Source organism: Petaurus breviceps, unplaced genomic scaffold (assembly GCF_028583685.1).
Source record: "Petaurus breviceps papuanus isolate PSGF00001 unplaced genomic scaffold, PetGlider_PUasm1.0 171, whole genome shotgun sequence".
Classification (NCBI taxonomy): Eukaryota; Metazoa; Chordata; class Mammalia; order Diprotodontia; family Petauridae; genus Petaurus; species Petaurus breviceps.
This window is the reverse complement of record NW_027185754.1, coordinates 16,421,327-16,443,097: the sequence shown is the minus strand read 5'-3', so window position 1 is coordinate 16,443,097 and position 21,771 is coordinate 16,421,327. Positions and strand designations below refer to the sequence as shown.

Genomic DNA, 21,771 nt, shown 5'->3' with positions numbered 1-21,771 from the left:
TCAGGTTCTCTGACTTGAGATGCAGTACTCACAGAATCCCCAATTCAGAAGGGACTTTGGGCATCAGCTAGCCTGTTTCAAACCTGAATCAGAGTCCCCTCTACAAAATGGCCAACAACTTGGCATCCAGCCTTCACATGAAGGCCTCTAGTTGGAGAGAGGAGTTCTATCTCTACCATTCTACTTTTAGAGAGTTCTGATTGTTAGGAAGTTATGTGGCACCTGTATTCACTTCTCTACCTCTGTGACATCATTCTAGTTCTACCGTCTGGGACTGGTCATTAGATGTCTTTCCTCTATGCTGTGTTGCCTCAAAGGGGAGAGAAGTGCCATGCTGGAGCACTGCTTCTGAAGAGGCCTTCCACACTGTCTGTTACAGAGACCTGAGTTGACATCGATAAGCTATTCCCCAATGTTCAGAGCCGCCATCACTACTGCAAAGACCATTTAGTCTCTCTCCCAACCATGGATGGATGGGTGCAATGGGAATTTCCCATTGGCATGCTCAGTCTCTTGGGCGCCAGCTTTTAGCTCTCCATCTCTAAAACCAATTTTCTCTTCCTGCTGCCTATTTAATATCATGAACAGAGGTCCAACAACTCAATCTAATCACTCTGGTATTACCCAGTGCGTGTTTAGCTTAGCCTTCCTGCTCCATCATTCATTTCCTTCTGCCATATCTTAACTCTTTGGAAAAAGAAAAAAGTCCCACATCAACACTACGCCCATCACATGCCTTCCTAATCAGGACCCTGTCGGCCAACCTTCTCTGTGCTGTGTCCTTATTTCTCTGTTCTTTCCTTCTTTCTGGTTCTTTAGAAAGCCAGGTTTTGTAGTGCTGAGAGGATTGCTTAGAGAGAGCAGGTATGGAGAAGACTTAATGTATAGATCAGAAGTAGCATATACTCCTCGGCCCCCCTTTGCTATAGTCCCTTCACCCATGCTTAGCTGCCTCAGAAGGGAACGGCTCTCCCCAGGCTGTGTGTGCCAACAGCTGGTCTCTAGCTCTGCTTCAAAGGGAGCATTAAATAGAACATGAACAAATCTTTAATTGTGCCACATCTTAAGGTAGTGTGGTGAAAAAGAGCATTGGGTCTGTAGTCAGAAGACAAATTCAAATGCTTAACAACTTGTGTGACCTTGGGGAGATGACTTAGTTTCCTTGGACCTGTGCTTCCCCATCTGTAAAGTGAGAGTATTGAACTAGGGGATCCCAAAGTCCCTTTGCAGCCCTGAACCCTGTGATCCTGTGAAGGACGAAGCCGGCCATTCGATGGTGAGCTCCTCAAGGGCAGGAACTGTCTTTTGCTTTTCTTCCTCTCTCCAGAGCTTAGCACAGTGCCTGGCACACAGTAGGTGCTTATAAATGTTTGTTGACTGACTGGGCATCTTGTCTAAGAAGGAATTAACTATACAATCCCATTCCCACTTTATGGAACTCTAATAAAGTTCTATGAAAATTGATTTTTTTTTAACTCCCATACACATTTTACAAGCACCTGGGAGCTAGCTGTCTCAAGGAGTCCTATGGCAAGTTCTTTTGTCCAGCAGTGAATCTTTCTGTAAACATAATGATCATCTCCACATTTCCTTGTTTTGAAAAGCTAAATTCTTGTATGTTAAATAGAGTTAAGGTGAGGTATACCTATAATTAATTTTTGTTTTGTTTGTGGTCTTGACTTGGAGAGAGGGGGAACCAGGGCCAGAATGTCTAGGACAAGCTGTCTTTCGTCTTTTGTAGAGCCTTTTGACAATCTGGTGAAGACTACAGTGCAGTCCCCATCTCAGAGTAACATGTATAAATGAATAAAAGAAAATACATAGGATTGCAACAGAAGTCAATTATATTGACATATACTTATTAAAAATGTTTTCAAAGCAAGTTAATGGAACCAGGGTTAAAAACCTCTGATCTAGGAGAAAGAGGTGGTTAGTTAGGGAGATAAAGTACAAGAGGTAGGTTGGTCCCAACCATGTCTAACAAGATGAGACTTTTGTCCCAATGCCCAGAGAGCATCATGTACCCTAAAGGTGAACCTTATTTGTCCTCCTCTTTAGAGTCTGTTTGTCCAGCTAGTTTTGCTGTCATGATTGGCTCATAGCTCTTCCATCTTGAGAAGGATTGGCACCTTCTATGCCTTATTCTTTATATAAAACCAATTGTCACTGGTTCATTCTGGGTATCTCTGCCTCCTTTTTTCTTCTCTATTAAGGGAGGAAACAAACAAACAAAAACCTTACTAATGATTAGTGACCTAAAAGTGAATTGACTGCCTTGGGGGGAGGTATTAGGTCCTTCCTCACAGGGAGTCTTCTAAGCAGGGCTGAGTGAGCACTTGTCATGTGTAGTATAGGAAGAATTCTTGTTCTGGGTTATGAATTCGACTAGACAGCCTCCAAGAGTCTCTGTAATTCTGAGATTCACATGGAGAACAAAGGACATTTAGGATTTCATAGAATGTTAAGAGATGGAAAGAAATTCAACTGTGATCTAGTTTAAACCCTTTATTTTACATATGGGGAAACTGAGGCCCAGAGAGGGAAATAACTTGCCCAAGGTCACACAGTCAAATAACTTTGGTCATAAAGCTAGTCAGCAGTACTTTATATAGACAGATTTTAGACAAGAACCTAGAGCTTCTTACTTCCAACCACCAGGGCAGAACAAGGCATTTTTTTACATTCTAAGAAAACGTCTGAAAATTGCACCTTTGTGGTACTATATGCCCAAGACTTTGAGCTATCACTGTAATATGGGCAAAATGACTGCCTGAAGACAAGGAGTGGACAGACTAATGGAAAAATGGATTTTCCATTATTTAAAATATGGTTCATTATTTCAAAAGTACTTCAATGTCCCTTGTTGCACCCTACCCTGTACATTATGCCCTAGACTGCTGCCTTAAAGTCCCAACTTCTCCAGTTGCTTGTTGACTGATTAAGAAAGCATGGTTCTTTTTTACCAAAGTTTTCTTTTGAAATCTCAAGCAACTACCAGGTATGGCCAACTATAGACTACCCTGGCGTTGAATTCTTCATTTCTAAGTTGTAATTGATGTTAGTGCTGATCCTTATAAAGCTGATGAGGTACTGAACATTCTTGGGATGCATCCTATGTGATGTTCATTGATCCTACTGAGTCTAGTCTTGTGTGGCAAAACCTAACTTAAATAGGTGTCATGGAAATACTGGTCCTGCCCCTACATTCTTGGAGGGTTTACTGACTTTAATATACATATATATATATATTAAATATTAAGTATGTGTATGTAGATAGATAGACAGGCAGACAGACAGACAGACAGACAGATAGATATCTAGATAGATAGATACATAGATAGATAGATAGATAGATAGATAGATAGATAGATAGATAGATAGATAGATATACAAGACATCTGCAGAAAGTTTCATGAAAAGAAACACTGATTTAGGAGTCGGTAGTACTGGTTTCAAGTCCTGGCTTTGTTGATAACTAGCTCTTTTACCTTAGATAAGTCCCTTAACATTCTTTGGTCTCAGTTGAATTTTGATAATTTTGTGGATTCATGTTTTCATTAGTGTGGTTACTGTCCTAAATCCATGGATATTTTAGCCCCATCACATTTTATTTCATTTAGTTCTTATTTTCCCCACAAACAAAGGTTGTACCCCCAGAATTCCAGAATCTAACAGCTGAAAGGAACCTCAGAGACCATCTGGTATGACTCATACTTGATCAAAATCCCCTTTCTATCACATCCCCAGCAGAGGACCATCCAGCCTATATCTGAAAACTTCCAATGAGAGGCAACCCATTTTATTCTTAGGCAAGCTATTCCACTTCTGGGTAGCTCTTAATTATTAGAAATTTCCCCCTTATATTAAATCTAAATCTGTCTTTCTACAACTTCTAGTCAGATCCTACTTCTACTCACTGGGACAGAGTTGAACACTTCTAAACTTTCTTCACGACAGCCTTTCAGATGCTTGAAGATAGCTACCTACTGCTCCTCATTTTCTCTGCTTCAGGCCATCTCTCTAGTTCTTTCTGTCCTTGTACCAGCTAGGTCATATCCTCTTGTGGATATAGCCCAGCTTTTCTATGTCTTTCCTAAAATGTGGTTCCCAGAATGGGACTCAGTACTCCAGATGTGACTTGATTGAGTTGGATTTCATTGGAACTATTACCTCCCTTGTTCAGGACACAAAGAATCCCTTAATTCAGCCTGAGCTGCCGGATCGCACTGTTGACTCATATTGGATTTCAGTAACCTAACCCCCTCACATCCTTTTTCACAGGAATTATTATCTAGCCTGTACTTCTGAAGTTCATGTTTTGATCCCAAGTGTAGAACTTTAGATTTGTCTCTTTTAAATTTCACTTTATTTGATTTGGCCCATCATTCTAGTCCAGCGATGTCAAACTCAAATAGAAATGGGAACCACTAAACTGTAAGCCATACATGAGGATTCCTTTGAGCTGTATTTTGATTTTGAAAAAGACATATTAACATTAAATCTGTTCTATTATATTTTCATCGTTTTATTAAATATTTCCCAGTTACATTTTAATCTGGTTGGGCTGCTCACTTGAAAGTATGATGGGCCATGTGCCCCATATTTGATACCTCTGTTCTAGTCTTTTTTTTTTTTTTTTGCACCTGGATTCTGATCCTATGTAATGGCTATACTTTTAGTTTTGAATCACCTGAAAATTTGACAAGCAATGCCATCTATCCAAATTCTTGACAAAAATGTTAAATATAGCACAGAGTAAAAATTTACCTTCTCCAGGGCACTGTATTTGAGACATCCTGCAAATTGATATTAAACCATTAATTGATTGCTTTTTGGGTCTCATTGTCCAATACATTCCAGTACAGCTAATGGTACCATAGTCTTACCTATTACTTTCTATCTTGACTTTAAGGGTAATGGGAGAAACCTTTTTTTTTTTTTTGCCTTTTTTTTAGGGCAATTGGGGTTAAGTGACTTGCCCAAGGTCACATGGCTAATAAGTGTTAAGTGTCTGAGGCCGGGTTTGAACTCCAGGTCCTCCTGACTCCAGGGCCAGTGCTCTGTTCTCTGCGCCACCTAGCCACCCCTAATGGGAGAAACATCGTTAAGGGAACTGGGTGTGTTCGTCTTGCTCTTTTAATATCTTGGGTGCCAATTTACCACTTGGCTTAGCCAAATGTGGAAAGACTCTTAAAGATACTTGGCTATGTAGGTAAGTTTGGGAGAGGAGTCAGGGGAGAGAAAAACTCAAAGTGATCCTTAGTACAATGGAGCACTCTTGTGATTCACGGAGGGAATGTTGGCTTTGTGCTCGGAGGACCTACGATGAAATCCTGGCTCTGACCATATCATATATACCATATCATAAAGCCTGTGGGACTTTGGGTAAGTCAGTTAACTTCTCTGGGCTTGACTTTCTCCATCTATAAAATGAGAGGATGACATTAAATGAGATTTGAGGTCGCTTGCAGCTAAAAATCTGCTTTTGGACATAATTGGTTTCTATTTAACAGTAATCGGAAATTCACGTAGTTTTTGATCCACGTATGAATATTGATTGAACTATTGGTAATTTTGTTTATCAAGCTGTCCTCATCTATAGAATGGAAATAATCACAGGTGGACCCTGCTAACTTCATAGAATTCTTGTAAATGGAATAGATAATAAATGTGGAAGTATTGGGGGGGAAATGGATACTGTGCCATAGGGATGCTAGGCATTATGGAAATTCAGTCTGTGTGCCAGGTCCCCAGAAGATGTTTTCCTTCACTCAAGTAACTTCAGCGTTGTGTTTCCTGATGATATTTGAGGAAGTTCTGGGCTCGCATCAGCTCCAGTTGGAAACCCAACCCATCTTTTCCCATGGTTCTCTTCTCTTTTTTTCATAGTAAAAAGTTACTGTTTAACTTTCTTTGGGATCATAATTTACATTTGTGAAACTATTATTTTTTTTTTAAAGACAGTCATTAAAACCATTCTTCTTTGCCTTCCTCTGAAAACTATGACCTGTAGAATTTCAAGGGAAGGGTCTGTCAAGGGGCCAGGAAAGAAGGCACTGAGAAAGGGCAGTTTTTTCAGTGAACATCAATTGCACACACTTGATTCTTCTCTTTTTCTCTTCCTCTCACCCAGTTCCTCCCTCTGCCCCTTGAAGAGTAGTCATACACCTCCATGCTGTGACTGCCTGGTCTCCTTTAATTTCCTTTGTATATCTGTCTCAAAATTTCACCTCATCTTTCATTTTCTTCCCCTTCTTTTTTCTCTCCTCTCCTCTCTTCTTTTTTCTTCTCTTTTCTCCCTCTTCCTTCACCTTCCCTTAGGTGGGTGTGTCTACTTTATAAATTCTGAAGGGATGGTAGGTCAGAGAATAACATCAGTGGGGAGGGAGGCATATTATGGACATTGCTTTGTTAGGAGAGAAATGGAGAGAAGGAAGCAAGGTGGATTTTTATTTGAGAAAGCTTTCCCTTCAGTGCATTTTACTAAGGTCCGTTTTGAATTTTTCTCTGCTTTATAGGTTGCTACCCCTCCCTTGGCCCCCTGCTAACCTTACCTATACAGCTAAACTTCCTACACTTAGCTAAGCCAAGCAGTGAACTGGCACCCAAGATATTAGGAGAACAAGAGGAAGATCTCCAGTTCCCCTAACAAGGTTCTCCTGTTACCCTTAAAGTCAATATGGAGAGCAGTGGCAAGATCATAAGTACCACTAGGTGTATTGGAATGGGTTGAGCAACTGGACCCCCAAAGCAATTCATTAACTGATTAATGTCAGTTTGCAGGGACATCTCAAAAAGAATGCCCTAGGGAATGTGAGCTTTATTTGCCCTGTGCCATATATAACATTTTTATCAAGGACTTGAATGGATGCTTGTCAAATTTTCAGGTGATTCAAAACTGAAAGGATAGTTAATATATGGAAGCAGAGTCTAGGTACAAACAAACAAATAAGCAAAACAAAAAGCAAACAAAAGAATAGCCTAGCACAGAGGTATCAAATATAGGGCACATGGTCCACAGTACTATCAAGTAAGCAGCCTAACCAAATTAAAATGTGATTGGGAAATATTTAACAAAATAATAAAAATACAATAGAGCACAAATAATTATATTTTGAAAATTTCAAGAAAACTTTGAAAAGAGGTAGCTGTATATAGCTCTAGCTAGATACACACATAAGTATGTATACATATCTGTGTGTGTGTGAGAGAGACAGACAGAGAGAGACTCTATTGTTCTCCCCAAAATATGGATAAAAACATATGTCAGGCTTGACTTTAAAATTGCTTTCTAGGACCTGTTGTTGAAGTGTGCTGTCTTTCTTTCTCCTTACCCACCTGTCCCACTATACTCATCTCCTCCTTTACCACGAGTGTCCTCATATATTTAACGTGGTTTTTAGCAATGATAGAGCGGCTTCTATCCCACTAGTACAGGAAGGTGATCCATGACTTGGGGATGAAGGTAATTCTACTTTTACAGAAATGCGCTCTGTCACGCCTCATCTTACTGTTATGTATTGATAGGAAATGTGTTAATTTCTTTTTACCTAATGTTTCAGTTTAGTTAATGATTATAATAAATATTAATGAGGGAGCTGCATCCTCCCGACCTCTCTCCAGATGCATCGGGATGGATTTGTCAATTCTCAGATATGCTCGTGTTCCCCAGTGTCCACAACTCAAACAGCAATAGCTGTTTCCCGTTGGTGACAGTCAGTGGCCTGGCATTTACCCATTCCATGAACCATCAGTTTGAAACTTGAATAGGACTTAAGTGTCCTTCTTGACATAGATGCTATTCTGAACATGCATCAGACAAGACTGATGCTGGAAGGCTGCTATATCGTTGTTGGAATCTTCTTTTTAAGAACACTTGTATTAGAACCTTGGCTCATCCTTGAACTTGTCATGGGACCTTTGCCAATAGGTAGGAATCATATGGAATCACTGTTCAAGAGCTGGATTGACCCTTAGAAGTCATCTAGTTCAATTATACATAAGGACACTGAGGCACAGGGTCATTAAGTGATTTTCCCACAGTCATAGTAAATAGCAGAGCAGGGGTAGCAGGGGTTTGAACCTATTTTCTTTGACTCCGAGTCCATTATATTTCTCACTGTACCATGACAGTTGATCCACAGGGCTCTGGGTCTCAGTTTCTTTATCAGTAAAATGGGAGATGATAATATTTTAACACACCAGATTGTTTGGGGGATATTATAAGATACTGCCATAAAAATCATTTTGTGACCAAAAACACTATAAAATGTAAGTGCCAATATTTATTGTTACTGTTACACTTCATGAGTCTAATTTAGTCAATTTTGTTTGACTTTGGTACAAACTCTGTGCTGGCCAATTTAGCTTTGGTGCCCCTCCCTTCTGTGTTCTTGCTTAGAATGAGTTGTATGGAAGTGGTGGGATTTGGAGGGAGTGATGTAGAAGGGGTGGGGTGTAGAGCTTGGCACATGAGGAGCTGTGGGAGGCTATTTTATTTCTCATGAAAAAGCATTCTTACAAAATCATCTCCTTCATTTCTGCTCTTGCTAAATTCCTCTGATCATCCAGTTGTCTAAAAACACACCCTAGGCGTGAGGGAAGGGTTCTATTGCTGTCTTGCTGTTCCAAGCATTTACTTTTTATTTTGAGCAAGGAAAAAAAAAAGGGAAAAAGAGCAGGAATGTTATATAGAACGACGCTGATATTAGCAATTCAGCAGAGACTTCACTTTTCCAAGAGGAACTTTAGCAACTGAGCAAGTTGGGGGAAAATGGAACAAATGCCACCCCAATCAACTCCGTGCTTGCTAGTCTTTTCTCGTCCATATTTTCTTTGGGTCTTTTTGCAGCTGTTGATTTTATTTGAATGGGAGCTTTCTCCCCCACAGCCCAGATGCTCCATCTACTTGATAGTAAAACGAAGGTGTAGATTTTATTTATTAAAAGCAAATTCTAATACATTATTTAGGTGGGAAATTTAGTGCAGGAGACAGCTAGGAAATGCAACATCAGTACAAGATCACTGAAGATGCCTGGTTTCTTCACCCTGGCCCTGAGGACAAGATTTCTGTCTTCTGACTTTAAAAGGTCAGGCCCAAAGAGCCTGACTACCAGACTTTGTCTGTGTGTCTGTGTCTGTGGCTGTGTGTCTGTGTCTGTGTTTGAGAGAGAGAGAGACGTATGACTTTCAGCTGTGCCATAGATAGAGGGAGGGAACAAACATTTAATTTATTAAGCATGTCTATGTGTCAGGCACTATGCTAAGTATTTATTATAAATATTATCTCATTTGACTCCCCTAACAACTCTGGGATGTAGGTGCTAATCCTAATTTTATAGTTTAAAAAATGAAAGCAGACAGAGGTCAAGTGACTTGCCCAGGTTCAAACAGCCTGTGGCTGGAATAGAACTCAAGACAGTCTGGCTGATATTTGCACAGCTTTGCCTCACTTAGATCCACCTCACTTGCAAGTCAAACCTCACCCTCCTGCTGTCGTTGGTTCTCTTGAACAAAGGACGAACAACTGTTCTAGATGGTCCACCACTCTTTCCACCGGGCCATCTTGCTGCCTGTGTAGGCAGAACACTAGTTGACCTGGATTCCAACTGTACATCTGCTAATTACTGCCGACATGACTTTGGTCCTATCATCTAACTTTTCTGGGCCTCAGTTTCCTCATCCTTTAAATGAGACTTGTATGACATCAGGGGTCCTATCCTTTTTTTTCCCCTTTTTTTTGGAGGGGGAAGGGCAGGGCAATTGGGGTTAAATGACTTTCCCAAGGTCACCCGGCTAGTAAGTGTTAAGTGTCTGAGGCTGGATTTGAACTCAGGTCCTCCTGACTCCAGGGCCAGTGCTCTATTCACTGTGTCACCTACCTGCCCCTGATCCCATCCTTTTTTGATATCACTGTGACTTCTAGTAAACCTTCCCATACCACCCACCCAATATGAAAGGAAATAAATTCTAAATTACCATGCATGTGCACATAAGAAATAAAGAGATTTATTAACATCAGTAGAATAATATAGTTATTTACCAAGTGCTCTCATACCACCTTGACAAGCTTCTTCTATCCCCTGGGGTTATATATTCCAAACCCTCAGACTAGATGATCTCTAAAGTTTTTTTCCAGTTTTAAATCCTTAGTCTTGATGGCTGCATAATTGACAGTGGCCTGGATAGATATGATGTGATAGATGTGAAAGCAATTAGAAAATATGAGACAGTCCACAAATCTAAATTATCATTCTGAATAATAACCCTAGAGCCAGAAGCAACCTCAAATCACATTCCAAATTACATCCACCTCTAGTCAGCGGATCCCTATGTGCCCATTTGGAAAGCTCTTTGTTCAGTGCTGTGGGGGATATAAAGATGTTTAAGGAAGAGGTGTCCCCAGCCCTGTAGAACCTTACCATCTGGGGCAGCTAGGTGGTGCAGTGAATAAAGCACCAGCCCTGGAGTCAGGAGAACCTGAGTTCAAATGTGGCCTCAGACACTTAACACAGAACTGGCCATGTGACCTTGGGCAAGTCACTTAACCCCAATTGCCCTACCTTCCCCCTCCAAAAAGAAAACACACACACACACACACACACACACACACACACACACACAAACCTTACCATCCAGGTTGTTCAGTCATGTATGACTCTTAGTGATTCTATTTGGGATTTGGGATTTTCTTGGCAAAGATAGCGGGTGGTTTTCCATTTTCTTTTCCAGCTCACATTTTATAGATGAGGAAACAGGCAAACAGGGTTAAGTGAGCCCAGGGTCACACAGCTAGTACATGTTTGAGTTCAGATTTGAACTCAGAAAGATGAGTGTTTCTGACTGCAGAACCAGCACTCTATCCATTGTGCCACCTAGCTGCCCTACCATTCCAGAGACAACACATAAATGTGTGACTAGTCAAACAATTGTTATTGTTCTTACTTTGATATATTACTATTTTTCTAGTCAAAGTGAAAGTGGTTTGAATTTTTACTTTTTATTTAGACATTTTCTCCAAATGTTGCTTTGTTATTTGCATTTGTTGAGAGGGATAACATTTTTATACTGATATATCTTGATGGTATTGTGATCTTCTTATGTGAATACTCCTTCTGATGAGTACTGATCCCAACCCCACCAGAATTTCTAAATCTCTTGGATTTAGGTCTCTGTTCTTATATATTAGGTTTATGGTAAATAAATAAGCAAGAAAACCAATGAAGTGGTCGTACATTTTATAAAGTAACCAGCAGTAGGAGATTTAAATAATAGTTCAATACAATAATAGAAAAGATTTGACTAGGTAGTGTATGATTAATTGCTAAGACAGCCTTAGAAAAGTCAGAGGAGGCAATGGGTGCATTGAGTTGGAGTGATCAGAGAATGCTTCTGTTCCAAACACCCACTTCCCTCCAGTCATCAGTCCTGGAATGAGGATTCTACAGCCTCCCCTTCTCTCCTTCATTCCGCCATTTGGGCTGTCTGAGGGTCAGGAAGTTGTTTCCTATGTGACCTTGGGCAAGTTACGCAACCTCTCTGAGTGGAAGTTTCCTTATCTGTGAAAAGGAGAAATTAATCTTGGCCTTGATGACCTCACAAGACTCTTTTGAAGATAAAATGAAATCATGTATGCAAAGTGGCTGGTAAGGACAAAGTGCTATGTAAATGGAAGGAGGCGATTTTATTAGTAGTATTGATGCTGTTCCTTTTTTTGCTCGTGTCAGATGGTTGACTCCCAGGTGAAAGACTGATGTGCGATGATGAGCAAACCACCCTCTTAGTCTCTTGGAGCCCAAGTTTGCTTATTTATAGTATTGGCTGAACTGCCCATTACCTATCATTGGAATTTATTAAGTGCTTGCTGATTGGACTAATGATGAGGATGCTGAATAGTTCATATCTGGGGAAGATCAAAGCAGAACAATGTATACTTAGAGCAGAAAAGATTCTGGGCCTCAATTTCCTCACGTATTAAGTGAAGGAGTTGTACTAGATTACTTCTTCAGCAGCTGGGTGGTGTAGTGGACAGTGTGCTGGGCCTGTAGTCAGGGAGATGTGAGTTCAAATTCTGCCTCATATACTTACTAGCTTTATGACCCTAGGAAAATTATTTAACCTCCTTTTGCCTTAGTTTTCTCACCTGTAAAATAACAATAATAATGGCACCTAGACTGGTACATAGTAGGTACTTAGTAAACCCTTCCTTCCTTCTTTCCTTCCTTCCATCTCTTCCAGCTTGAAGCTTAGGGTCTAGTAGTTGAAAATTAACAATAATAATAATGACTATTATCGTTATTAAATAACAATAAGCAACAATAATATTGCTTATTACATGTATGTAAACATCCTTCTTAGGAATCTGCACCCTGAAATTCTGTTTGAATTGACATTGTGTTTTTTACAGACTCAATTATATTAGGTGAAGTATGCCTCTATTTTGAAATCATCCAGCAACATTAAAATTAGAGGATCATGGAACTTAGAGCTAAGGAGACTTTAGAAATCATAAAATCCAAACTCCTTCCGTCTTGAGAAAATGGAGGGTTTTGCCCAAAGTTACACGTGAGAAATAAAATAATACTTAGTTCTGCATAATAAAGGCTGGAGTTGAACCCATGCTCCTTAACTCCAAATCCATTCTTCTTCCCACTAAACTACCCTGTTGTTTGGCCTTTTTTTTTCCTTTTCCATATTAATTTCCACATAAAAGTAGATGTGGTCCCAATCTTCTGGAATGCAGCCAGTTCAACAGCCCCAATACAGCTCCCTTTCTAGGAATGTTCTCCAGTAAAATATAAGCTTCTTGAGGATGAAGGCTATTTTTCCTTTTTTATCTTTCTATCCCCTAGTGTCTTTCACATAGGAGGTATTTTAGGGGTACTTGTTGAATTGTGCACTCATCTTTAAACGTTTAACAGAATTTTGCTCAGTGCACATCTCATTTGTGACTGGCTTGGCAAGGGTGAGGATTAGGGTTTCCTTTTATGTTTTTGAAATTCATGCCACTTTGAGCTCTCCCCACCCCCACCCTTTCCAGGATATGTCTTTGCTTGCACCAACCATTGTTTTTCCCATGGTCCCAGATGGTGGTGGTTGGGAGTGGGGAAGGGAAGGGCAGGGGCTGGTTGCATCCACCCTGGATGATTCAAGTCCATTGGTTAGATATGACTGGGGTACAGAAGAAGCCGGTGATGTGATGTGGCAGCCCTGAGGAGCAGATCCCAGCATGCAAGGAGATCCGGAGTAAAGAAAACAGCTTTAATAACTGTTTACAAAAGACAAGAATCCCCTCCGAACCCTCCATAAGCATGAACTAGGCAGATGGCAATTCTGTTTTCCTTTGCTTCCTGTTGACTTATTGTTCAAAATAATAATAATTTTCAAAAAAAAGCATTTAATAGAAGTGCTGTGCACATTGGAATCCAGTTCATTTCCTTCCAAATATTGTACTGCATCTTGTTGAACACAGACTCACCCCTGATCTAATCCCCTCTCAGAAGGATTAGAGGAGAGGTGCTGTGTATGTCATCCAGACCCGACTAGATGCTGCTCGAACTCTGTCATTTGGCATTTTCCATTGGCTCTTGCCTGTTCTGCCTGTCACATCCCAAGCTCGTTTCTGTGGAGTGTAGTACAGCAGATTTCCAGAAGTTTGCTCTGAGATATAGCGAGCTATGCAGACGATTGAGAGAGAGGTTTCTATGTCTCTGCGTAGGGGGAGTAGAGGGAGGGAAGAGCTGGTTTGTTTTGATTTTTAAATGACTGTATTCATATTATGAACCAGGCCTACTTATCTTGGGGGCACGCAGAAGATTTCTCCATACGTTTTAGCTGCAGCCCTGCAGGAAGAATGCTTTTTTGCCATTTTATTTTATTTTTGTAATCTATAAGTACATATGGCTTCAGGGATTGTATTGAACAGAACCTAACACCCACCCTGTCTCCCTAGATAGATAACTCACATAAATGAGGTAGCCTTCGTCTGTGAGCAACACAAGACACGTAGTAGGTCCTGTTGAATTTATTTGAAGGGTAACACTTTTATAACCGATTTTCAGAGAAATGTTTAACAAGCCTTCATCTTTGTGGCTTGATTCTGAATCGTTGACAGGATAAGAGTCTTGGATTTCAAAATGGAAGGGACCTTTTAGGTCATCGAGACTAACCCTACATTTTTTTTTCTTTAAGTTTTTAATTTTTATCAATATCTTTTTTAATGTCACCTTCATGTCTGAATATATCCTTTTCCCCTCCCTTACCCATGGTCAGGCCATGTAACAAAATTTAAAAAGAAGAGGAATAAAAAGAAGTACTGCTGTATTAACACATCACTCAAGCCTGATAGTGTATGCAGCATTCCACACCCATAGGTCTCCACTTTTTCTATGTCTGCAAAGCATCATATTTGTTCATTATACTTACACAGTTTTCAGTTGCTATCATTTTTGTTGTTATTGTTGTTGTTTTTCTTTCTGTTTCCATTTGTGGTAGTCATGGTATGTATTGTTTTTCTGGTTCTGCTTAATTCATTCTGTTCATATGAATCTTCCCATGGCTCTTTGAATTATTTTCTTTGAATTCTTCATATCTATCATTTCTTAGAACAAAGGAACATTCTATTATATTCATGAACTCTAATTTGCTTAGCCATTACTCCACTAAATCAACTCTTTCATTTTATAGATGAGGAAGTCCTGAGCAGTGAAATGACTTGTCCAAGGTCACACAGGCCATAACAGAGTTGGGATTTGAGCCCAAGTCCCCTGATTTCCAGATCTGATGCACTTCCCCTTTATAATAACCTCAGACTTTTCTCTCCTCTTCATCCCCATTCAAATATTATTATTGGATCTGATGTATTCTCTGAATCATGATACAGTCATTATCAGGGATTGTGGTTCTGGCCCAGAAATTCAAAGTCAAGGCCTATTCTGACATAAATCAAGGTTGAACTGAAAGGAACAATAATGAAATGAAGTCTAGTGTGTCTGTTTGATTATAAGACAATTACATTATAGTTAGAACAATTCCCCTCCACCCTAAATGTGAAATTGCTTTTCGAATGGCACATCTTACTTATTTGTGGTTAATTGTTCCCCCAAAGTCAGCTTTTTCTTCCTCTCTCTCTGAGTGCTAATTTTTTAAATCAGTGTGAAAAAATAAATACCCCAGGAGCCCCAGCCCACACCAAATATATATGTATATACCTGTGTTTCCTTGGGTGAGATGGTAGCTAATCAAGCCCATGAAAGCAGCCTGGTGTCCAAACTTTAAGTGGTTCCTAATTCTGATAGGTGGGTGTGAGGACAAGGGTCCTTCCCTTTGAGGCTGTTCTGAAGGGCGATGGTTGCTCAAGATAGGGATATAAACAAAGAAAAGCAAAACAAATCAGCTGGCTCCATGAGTGTATTCTCCAAGCAAATCTCTGCAGACTCCGTTCCTCTGAATGAATGTGCTGTAGGTAAAATGCTGGCGGAGTATGACTAAGGAAAACTGCCTGAGAGAAGGCAGTGCCTGCCTCCCCTGTTCGGGAAGAGTATGTGAGATTTCCATCACTGGTTGCATTACTTCCAAGAAGACAGGATCCCTGTTGGGTGTCTGTGTAGCTTATGCTGAGTAAATATTGACAAAGTATTCTAAAGAGCAAACACTTTGACATTTGTAAGGTCCACTGGAAGGTCTTGTATATATTTATACAGCAAGAATGAGCACCGCATACCAATTTTCCTGAACTTCTCCTGACATCATTCTGCATGGCTTTCTGTGTGGCAGGGGAGAGCTGGGTGTTCACAGGAGAATGGGGTCTTCCGTTCCATCCATTACCAATCTGCTCCCATCCCCATTGCAGAGTTATTATAAGCTTCCACATTACCTGCTCTTCTAGGAGAAGAGAGGAGAAAAAAAAACACACACAAAATCTTGTTTTTAATTTATTGTAATTGATGTACTTTCTTTTTACTTTGCGAAAATTTTATTGATGTTTTTGTACTTTATATTTATTAAAGATTGAGTCTCAAAATGTAATGAGTTAAAAATGCTTGCTTAATTTAAATTGTGAATCTGTCTGTTAAGAAATGCATTAGGGGTAGAAGAAGCATAAGACATATTAATTGACAGACAGGAACTGCTGTCTCTGAGGTTGATACAAGTAATTTATTACTTTAGAAATGAATGCCACCTCCAGAATGTGCTTCATTAATTTCAAATTTAGTTTTAATTTCAAGCTGTTGCCCCTTGAGAAGAATAAGGTGGCAAATTATGTTTGAAGAGCAGAATTTTTTTTTTTGCTCTGAAGAAACACCACATTTTAACTATTTAGTTTTGCAAAAAGAAAAAAAAGTGCCTTTCTTGCTGAGTTTAGAGTGAAGAAAAAAATATGCTAGTTAAGGTTAGCAGTTACTAACACTTGTTTTTTTTTCTTTTTTCTCTCCTTTTCCTTTCTGCCTCCTCGCCTACCTTCCTCTCTCCTTTTTCTTTCTCCCACTATTCCTTTTTCTTTTCCTCCTTTCTCTTCCTTTCTCCCTGCCTCTCTTCCTCTCCTCTTCTCCCTTCTCTTCTTCCTTGTCCTCTTTTGCCCCTCTCCTCTTTCATACATTTCCCCCCCTTCTCTTGCCTTCCCTTCATCTCTTCCTTACCACAGCCTATGTATCAGATGAATTGAAGGCAGCTGCCCTGGTTGATGAAGACATGGACCCAGATGAAACTGCAGCAGATGGGGAACCCTCCGCCAAATATGCGTGCCCTGAGAAAGAGTTCAGTAAGACTTGTCCCAGCTACCAGAACTCTCCTGCTGCTGAATTTTCCAGCCATGAGATGGACAGTGAGTCTCACATTAGTGAGACCAGTGATCGAATGGCTGACTTTGAAAGCAGCTCAGTTAAAAACGAGGAAGAGAGCAAGGAAGTCGCCATCCCCCTGGAAGACTCTGCAGTGTCCGACAGCCTGGAACAGATGAAAGCTGTCTACAACAACTTTCTCTCCAACTCGTACTGGTCCAATCTCAATCTGAACCTGCACCAGCCCTCCTCAGAGAAGAATAATGGTAGCAGCAGCAGTAGCAGTAGCAGCAGCAGCAGCTGTGGGAGTGGCAGCTTTGATTGGCATCAGAGTGCCATGGCCAAGACGCTGCAGCAAGTGTCTCAGAGCCGAATTCTCCCAGAGCCCAGTCTCTTTAGCACAGTTCAGCTATACCGACAGAGCAGCAAGCTGTATGGGTCCATATTTACCGGGGCCAGCAAATTCCGCTGCAAAGACTGTAGTGCAGCCTACGATACTTTAGTAGAATTAACAGTACACATGAATGAAACAGGACATTATCGAGATGACAACCACGAGACTGATAACAACAACCCTAAGAGGTGGTCCAAGCCCCGCAAACGGTCCTTGCTAGAAATGGAAGGAAAGGAGGATGCTCAGAAAGTTTTAAAGTGCATGTACTGTGGCCATTCTTTTGAGTCTCTCCAAGACTTGAGTGTTCACATGATTAAAACAAAACACTACCAAAAAGTGCCTCTGAAGGAACCTGTCACCCCTGTTGCAGCCAAGATCATTCCCGCCACCAGAAAGAAAGCTCCGCTGGAGCTTGAACTTCCCAGCTCCCCAGACTCCACAGGCGGGACCCCAAAGGCAACTATGTCAGACACAAACGACGCTCTGCAGAAGAATTCCAACCCTTACATCACGCCAAATAACCGCTATGGCCACCAGAATGGGGCCAGCTATGCCTGGCACTTCGAGGCTAGGAAATCCCAGATCCTCAAGTGCATGGAGTGTGGCAGCTCCCATGACACTTTGCAGGAGCTCACGGCCCACATGATGGTGACCGGACACTTCATCAAGGTCACAAACTCGGCCATGAAGAAAGGGAAGCCTATCATTGAGGCTCCGGTCACTCCAACCATCACAGCTCTGCTTGATGAGAAGGTACAATCTGTGCCCCTGGCAGCCACCACTTTTACCTCTCCTTCCAATACACCCTCGAGCATTTCCCCAAAACTAAACGTGGAGGTAAAAAAGGAAGCTGACAAAGAGAGGGTGGTGACTGAAGAAAAAACTAAGGACAAAGAAAAATCAGCTGAAGAAGAGGAAAAGTATGACATCTCTTCTAAGTACCATTACTTGACTGAAAATGACTTAGAGGAGAGTCCCAAAGGAGGATTGGATATCTTAAAATCACTAGAAAACACAGTCACATCGGCCATTAACAAAGCCCAGAATGGGACTCCTAGCTGGGGTGGCTATCCCAGCATCCATGCGGCCTATCAACTCCCAAACATGATGAAATTGTCTCTGGGCTCCTCAGGGAAAAGCACACCCCTGAAACCCATGTTTAGCAATAGTGAGTTAGTGTCACCCACAAAGAACCAGACCCTGGTGTCTCCACCCAGCAGCCAAACCTCCCCGATGCCAAAGACCAACTTCCATGCCATGGAAGAACTGGTCAAGAAAGTCACAGAAAAAGTCGCCAAAGTCGAAGAAAAGATGAAGGAACCTGAAGGGAAGCTCTCCCCGATGAAAAGGGCCACACCTTCCCCTTGCAGCAGTGAGGTGAGTGAGCCCATCAAAATGGAGGCCTCCAGTGATGGTGGGTTTAAAAGCCAAGAGGACAGCCCCAGCCCTCAGAGGGATGGGTGCAAAGAGAGTAGCCCCCTGGCAGAGCCAGTAGAGAATGGCAAAGAACTGGTGAAGCCTATGACAAGTGGCTTAAGCAGCAGTACGGCTATCATTACTGACCATCCTCCTGAGCAACCCTTTGTTAACCCCTTGAGTGCTCTCCAGTCAGTCATGAACATCCATTTGGGGAAAGCGGCCAAGCCATCCTTGCCTGCCCTCGACCCCATGAGCATGCTCTTCAAGATGAGCAACAGCTTGGCCGAAAAGGCTGCAGTGGCAACCCCACCCCTGCAGTCCAAGAAAGCAGACCACTTAGACCGCTATTTCTACCACATCAACAATGACCAGCCCATTGACTTGACGAAAGGAAAGACTGACAAAAGCTGTTCTTTAGGTTCAGGGCTCTTGTCAGCCACGTCAACATCCCCCGCCACCTCTTCCTCCGCAGTGACAACGGCGAAGACATCGGCCGTCATGTCGTTCATGTCCAGCTCGCCGCTCCGTGAGAATGCCTTGTCAGATATCTCTGATATGTTGAAGAACCTGACAGAGAGCCACACGTCAAAATCTTCCACACCTTCCAGCATCTCTGAGAAGTCTGACATTGACGGGACCACATTAGAAGAGCCCGAGGAGACGACGCCAGCCCAGAAGAGGAAGGGACGCCAGTCCAATTGGAATCCCCAGCACCTGCTGATCTTACAGGCCCAGTTTGCTGCCAGCCTCCGACAGACGTCAGAAGGGAAGTACATCATGTCAGATCTGAGCCCCCAAGAGAGGATGCATATCTCCAGGTTCACAGGCCTCTCGATGACCACCATCAGCCACTGGCTGGCCAATGTGAAATACCAGCTTAGAAGGACAGGGGGAACGAAGTTCCTCAAAAACTTGGACACTGGCCACCCTGTGTTCTTTTGTAATGACTGTGCATCACAAATCAGGACTCCTTCCACGTACATCAGTCACCTGGAGTCACATCTGGGTTTCAGACTGAGGGACTTGTCCAAACTGTCCAATGAACAGATTAACAATCAGATAGCACAAACTAAGTCCCCCTCAGAAAAACTGGTGACATCATCTCCTGAAGAGGAACTAGGGACTTCCTACCAGTGTAAACTTTGCAATCGGACCTTTGCAAGCAAGCATGCTGTTAAACTTCATCTTAGCAAAACACATGGGAAATCACCAGAGGATCATCTCCTGTATGTCTCAGAGCTCGAGAAACAGTAGCATTTGCTTTCGATTAAAACGACTGTAATTTGCTTTGAGGAAAACTGTCAAAGGCACCTTAAAGCTACTATTTCCTTCTTGGCACATGTTCTTACTCTAACGGCAGAGAATCACTCTAGGCTGAACTGTTTTGTATAACTGTACAGTGTTTAATAGAGGCGCATAATCAGCTGTTGTTACTGGTAAAATATGAAGGTTAAAATGCAGTGGTAAGTGTTTGGAACTTTGTGTAAATTGGATTTAGTTGTGGGCATCCCTCCGATGCTTCAAGCTGCATGCATTAACAGACAGTTTAATTAAGCATTTATAAGGAAATCTGGCACACTTTTTCCATGTGACCCAAGTGTGTTGGCATTTCTCACCCTTTAATCTTTAGCCCTCTGAGTACTTTGAAGCACTTTTGCATTAATTTGGTTTAAAAAAAAAGAATAATAATAAAGATAATGTATGGAGCTTTTTTTTTTAAATCTTTACCAGCTTAGTTATAATTAATGATACGAACCTCCATTTATGCAGGTCTGCAGGGGTATAACAAGCCTTGAAATTAAAAAAAATATTATTTTCACATTGAAACATAGATGTATATATTGTATAGATTTCAGACTCTCTTATGAAAAAAATGTGATCGTGGTTAAATGACCTTTTTTTCTGCATTTATAGCAACAGTGTTTTATGTACCTGCTATGCTCTGGGCATAAGCTGTGCCTATGTATAGTGTATATTTCTCTCTCCCTTTTTTTTTTAAAGGTCTATGTTTTTTTTTTTTTGGTTTTTGTTTTTACATTCAAACATTGTAAATTATACAAAAGATACCACAGATAGCATTTATAAAGTATGCAGAAACATTATTCTAAAAGCAAAGTATGATTGTTTTGCTATACAGTACATCTATATTGATAGAGGTTCATGTTTAAATTATGCATATTTATTAGCATCATGTTATCTTTTGTTTTGAGCAGTCTGATAACAGAGGCCAGGGAGGGCATCCGTGGCAAGCATCATAACTATTTTGCACATGATTTTTAAAGGTATTTATTAGAAATCAAAGGAAGTTCAAAACAAACTCAGTGCTCAAAGGGTTAAGTCTATTTGAAAAGGAAAGGGGAAAAAAAAACTTGTACTGTATTTCCTAAACATTGATAAAGCCTTTAAAATGTTTGTACTGTAACACTTTGCTTAAAAGTTATGAGGCATTCTGTGATACAACCTCTTTTACTTATTTATAAGTCTTCTTGGTTGCTATTTCATATTGTAGAATGCCTTTTTTTTATTTCAATTGGTAACTTTCTGTTTTGTTCTGCCTAATTATTCTCCCAAGATTCCATACTCCAGCTTTATCTTTAGGCATATGAAAGGTAACCCGTGGTTACCGGCACACTAAGTGATTCTGTTCGTCTCCATTTTTGGCAGTTAATTTGCAGAAGTAACTGACAGCTGACACCATATGAGAATCTATGTATAAAATATTGGCATGTAAACAGCACAGACCCTGTAACGCACTCTGTGCCCTGTTTTGTTGTTGACAATGAAGCACCATTATATGACTCTTCATATAACCTTTTTTTCTACTGCAGCATTAAAATTGTCTTTTTGCTATAATTTTGTGTTGCGTTCACAATTATGTCTGAAATGTGCTACGACTAACGAGCACATTAAAATTAAATTGTATGCGATCTGTTTATGACTGAGTAGGTTTCTGTGTCTGCCAGGTGCTGGCAGTCAAAAGCTGCACATACATCAATGGAGTTTTAGTGAACTTTGGCTTTGAAAGAGCAGGTTGGCAGTCATTCACAGGCTGCATGGACAGAAATCCTTCCCTACCACCATCGAAAGAAAGAAAGAAAGAAAAAGAAAGAAAGAAAAAGAAAGAAAGAAAGAAAGAAAGAAAGAAAGAAAGAAAGAAAGAAAGAAAGAAAGAAAGAAAGA

General features: G+C 40.9%; 1 protein-coding gene across 1 annotated transcript in view; it reads left to right on the top strand.

Annotated features, from left to right (window-relative positions):
• Positions 1-21,444, top strand: part of TSHZ3 (teashirt zinc finger homeobox 3) — a 93,031-nt gene extending 71,587 nt beyond the window's left edge. Inside the window, exon 2 of the mRNA XM_069082605.1 lies at positions 16,643-21,444. Within this exon, the coding sequence (XP_068938706.1) occupies positions 16,643-19,845 (3,203 nt within the window). The 3' untranslated portion in view covers positions 19,846-21,444. The remainder of the gene's footprint in view (positions 1-16,642) is intronic.
• The last annotated feature ends 327 nt before the right edge of the window (positions 21,445-21,771 follow it).